Here is a 4,561-nt window from a genome sequence, read left to right on the forward strand (position 1 = left end):
AAAAAAAGTCAGGCTACATTTAAAAAACAAATATCTAGAAATTGAAATGAAAACTTCAATAGTTTTTTTTTCTGACAGGTTAGTTATAGCTGATGAGAATGAATAAACTGAAGCAAAGCCTTAAGAAACTGCCCAAAATAAAGCAGGAAGATCAAAAATGTGAGAAAGAAATTAAGTCATAGAAGACAGAGCGAGGTTCAACACGAAAGAGACAATATTTGACAAGAGATAGCTGCGTATTTTTTGTAGCCGATGAAACTCAGAGCAACCTCGTGAATAATGTAAGAAGTTACAAACTTCACATTAAACAATTGTGTCGGGGCCTTTCATTGGTCAAAGATGACTGGTTACCAACTAAAATAAACTGGAATACAGTAGGAAAGCTGCGACAAAAGATTAACTTGACTTCTGGAAGAAATGAAAACCTGCTGGAGACGTATTGTAATGTTCTCCTACCTTTAAAGTTCTCGTGCAATGAGTCAATGCAGTCTGTGAAGAGCTGCACAAGGCTTGAGGCCACCACAGCATCACTCTCCAGCCAGGGGTAATGCCGCTGGCTGCTGCAAATAAAGAACAGAAAGCGCTGCAATGAAACAACTCTAGCACGCAGAGTTTAGGCGTGCCTGAGGCCTAGAAAGCCATTTTGGCCGTTACGTGGCACTAACACACACTTAGATCACCTGAAAGGCTGCAGGTGAGTGGTAGCGTATAGTATCAACTATATAATTTTATTTACTTTCCTTTCTAATCTTTATTCCAATGCAATTAAGTTTGGGAAATGTGTTATCTAAATAACTATCAAATTAACACCTTTGACACCCTTGAATCGATCCCCGTGTATCTTGGTTTCATTTCAAAAACCTTGACAGTTTTCTCTCCCTAAAGGATGAAAGGAAGGGAAGGAAGGAGAATGGACACATTTAACAAATAAGATGACCAACAATGAACAGATCAGAAATAACAAAAGAATAAACTCTCTACATAAAAATTTTAATTTCTGAATCTGGTCTAGGAAGTTCCATATCAAAATAAATTCCACTAATTCTTCCTAGAAATCAGCAGCCAGCCTGCATAATGGTCCATAGACCTTGAAGCTTGCACAGTATCAAATAATGAGCCCTTAGCAAATGCAAAGTTCCAGTCTTTTCTATTTTCCTCAACATATAGCAAAGAGCGGGGTTAACACAGTCTTGACATGGGAGTCAGACATGGGAGTCAAAAGTCCTTGAGCTCTGGTCTTAGTTCTGGCCCTCACTGGGTATGGGAATTGAGCAAGACTTTCACATTTTCTGAATTTTGGAATTCAGATTAAAAACTACTTGTGAAAACACCTTAAATATCTACCACCGTGTAACTTTTACAAAACTCCCGATAAGCTCAGCTAGCTTTTGATTGTACACTTTTAGGGGGGAAAAAAGACTAAAAAGGCAATCCACTGCATTTGGAAAGCTCTATAATTCTATCTCAGATGTTCATAAAATAATAGTTTCATTTTCATTTCATTGCACAGTTCATTTCAAAGGGTAATTGCCACTCAATAATTTGAAAATTAATTTAGTTCCAAAAAATGACTGAACATTGTTTGATCCAGAGGTACTAGACAAAAACAAGTTACTATAATACATATATAATTACATATATTACAGATATACTGTACATAGCCTATATAGAATCAAATTCTAATTCAGGATCTGACAACAAATGTTGCTCTGAAATTAAGTACCCAAACTGATTCAACTTATTTACTGTGGAAAACTGGAATAAGGATCCAGTTTTGCTTCCAAGTTAATATCAAGATAACAGGTCTGATCAACCACACTAACAATTCCACAAAAAGAAAGGGTCTGTTTCTCCTGTCAAGGCACATTGTCTAAATTTAAATATGATTCCACAACTAAAAATGAAATCTGTGACTATATCACCTGTATCAAAACACCACCAAAATTTAAGTCTACAAATTTCAAAGGAATGTTAATATCTCAAAGACAATTTACCTTTCATTGTCCTCTAAAACCAGAATCCATGGCTTAAAGAGCTGGATGATTACTGAGTGCAGGGATCTCAGCACTAAAAGGAAGATTTTTAGAGACAAAAAACAAGTTCATCCTCTGTGAACATCACTGATAAAACTAAAGTCTGCTTATCTATACAGCCATAAACCAATGCTGATATAAAAAAGACAAGTTTAGTGTGATTAAGTATGTTTGTGTTTTCTGCTGCAATGGACTTTCTTCAACTGAAGAATTTCTATTACAGCCTAAGGTTAATGGATCATTTTCTACCATACTTTTATTTTTAAGATAAATGCTTAACTATTAGGAACACTTTCCTCAGCAATGTGAAGAAATTTAGAGATTAAAACCCATCTCTTTGTACCCCACCTTACAGAGGGGCAGAGACCACAAGCTGGGACAAGCATGCACTTTGTACGGAAAAATAGGTATGACACATATATGGGTTCACACCTGTACCCTCTATTTCCTCCTTCCTTGACATCAGATAAATAGTTTAATCACAAAGATTTAAATCTCTTAATGTATCTACGCAAGTCTTTTCTAATGGAAGAGCAGAATGCCTAGTTCCATTTAGCACTACTGTGTATTACCTGTTTTGCTGTTGGCAGATGGGTCTTGGGCCAAGCAGGTCACTTCAGAGTCAAGCAGTCTTTTTACAAGATAGCCCAAAAGTGTCTCTATATCAGACATATAAGGATTCCATTTCGAGAATAAGCCAAAGCTTTTAAAGTCCAAGGTGGATAACCGAAGTTTGTAGAAAAAGTTTGAGAGCCACTGGATAGTCTCCATTACCTGGAAGAGAACAATCGGTCAAAAAAATGCACACCGAATGTCCATTCAGCACAGTATGGTGTGGTGGAAGGTTCTAATTGCAGCAGAGTTTCAGGGGTTGTGAGCACATGAAAAGTAAATCAGCCAACTTCAAACTCTCCAAAGCATAGGAACATATCCTTTCAAGGGCATTCTCATGTAGGCCATATTATATAAACTGGATGAAGCCATCAGCTCTGTGGGCACAGCATGGAATCCTGACCGAAGGGCTAGTGGTGAAAGGTTAAGAATCACAAGGGTAAGGTGAGAAGGGAAGGTATACACAGGTGGTTGGCCCGGGCTGATCTCAGACAGATGGTCAAGAAGTAGACTCTGAAGTATGACAGAAAGGTGATCTGTATAAAGTGGGGTTGGAGGGAAACAAAGGATTAAAAAAAAAGAAGAAAAAGAAAAACCACTGGGCTCTCAATGCACAACAAAAAAGCAGCTTTTAAATATAAATTGTGAATTTATTCCAACCATTTAAAAAGTAACTATCAATGGAAATGAAAAATAAATGCACAGATAAAACTACAGACCAAATGTGACAAACCTGCTTGTCTGATAGGAGAACATCTGAAGAGCCTTGAAGCACCGAGCTCTCTGCAGAAGCTGCCCCCTGCTGGCAGTTCGGGGCGCAGCAGCCCAGGGCCCTCAGAGTAGCCTTCCAACACTCGGGGCTCAGCAGCTGCTCAGCAGAGCCTTAAGGGAACAGATAGGGGCAAAGGACAGCACGTCAGCCTTTCCGTTTTCTCAACTTGAATCAAAGAACACATTTACTCTACAAAGGGATAAAAGTAAAATTAACATCATAAATAAATTCATAAAGATCTGTAGAGACCCAAGTAATGAGGACCTATGAAAAGAACCAACCACCTGGATACCCGACTTTCACGGGTCCTGGAACCCTGCTGGCAGTGAGCAGAGCTGAGCAATTTGGGATGGGATCTGGAAGGGGAACTCCACCGATCAGAAGCTGACTGGGGAACCCAGCAGGTGGCATGAGAGAAGCAGCAAGGAGGCAGGCTGCAGAATTGCTCTCTTCAAAGTCTCATATTTCCCTCTAAAACTCCACTCCTACAACGGACAAAACCTAAAGCAATAGAGTCAGCAAATGTGGAGCCGGCTGGCTAGCACCCTGCTCCTTGTAAACCTCAGAGACAGAATGCTTGCTCCTCGGGTCCTTTCCACCCAGAGGCTCATGAGGATCAAATGCAGTAAGAGGCTTGTAGGAGCAGGTCTGAGGGGAAGAGGAGGCCAGCTGAACCATGGGTGAGGCATTGAGGGACAATGAGGGGTCTTTGTCCAACATCTACAATGGACTGGATCTTAGAGCAGAGGCCTGGAGCCAAGCCCCAAGTGCGGGAGCCATACATGCCCCCAAACAGTGGTAAAGCCAGAAAGAACAAGGCCTCACCAAGGGCAATGAAGAGAATGAAACTGCAAAGGATGGAGTCCTGGGGACACCCACAGAGTGGCCAGGAAGGGAAACCAGGAAGTTGGATTATGAAATCTGACAAAGGTAAGTACTGTTTGCCTTAAGCCTTTACCTGAATCACTTTTCTCGGGAAGTATGTTTCCTGCTAAATGCAAGTCAATGGTTGTCTACATTAGCAGTTTAAAATCTCTTAAAAAGGTTTCAGAAAGGAACTCTCCTGCATTGCTGGTGGGAATGCAAACTAGTACAACCACTATGGAAAACTGTTTGGAGGTTCCTCAAACTGCTAAACATGGAG

The 4,561-nt window shown here is 40.2% G+C and overlaps 1 protein-coding gene across 1 annotated transcript in view; it reads right to left on the reverse strand.

Moving 5' to 3' along the window:
• EPG5 (ectopic P-granules autophagy protein 5 homolog (C. elegans)) overlaps nucleotides 1-4,561 on the reverse strand; it is a 95,905-nt gene that overhangs the window by 20,331 nt on the left and 71,013 nt on the right. Inside the window, exons 34-37 of the mRNA XM_004684003.2 lie at nucleotides 3,379-3,527; nucleotides 2,606-2,807; nucleotides 1,995-2,067; nucleotides 457-560 (exon numbers count right to left, since the gene is read on the reverse strand). Coding sequence (XP_004684060.1) covers nucleotides 457-560; nucleotides 1,995-2,067; nucleotides 2,606-2,807; nucleotides 3,379-3,527 — 528 coding nt within the window. The remainder of the gene's footprint in view (nucleotides 1-456; nucleotides 561-1,994; nucleotides 2,068-2,605; nucleotides 2,808-3,378; nucleotides 3,528-4,561) is intronic.

Source organism: Condylura cristata, unplaced genomic scaffold (assembly GCF_000260355.1).
Source record: "Condylura cristata isolate star-nosed mole 26May11 unplaced genomic scaffold, ConCri1.0 scaffold00016, whole genome shotgun sequence".
Taxonomy (NCBI): domain Eukaryota; kingdom Metazoa; phylum Chordata; class Mammalia; order Eulipotyphla; family Talpidae; genus Condylura; species Condylura cristata.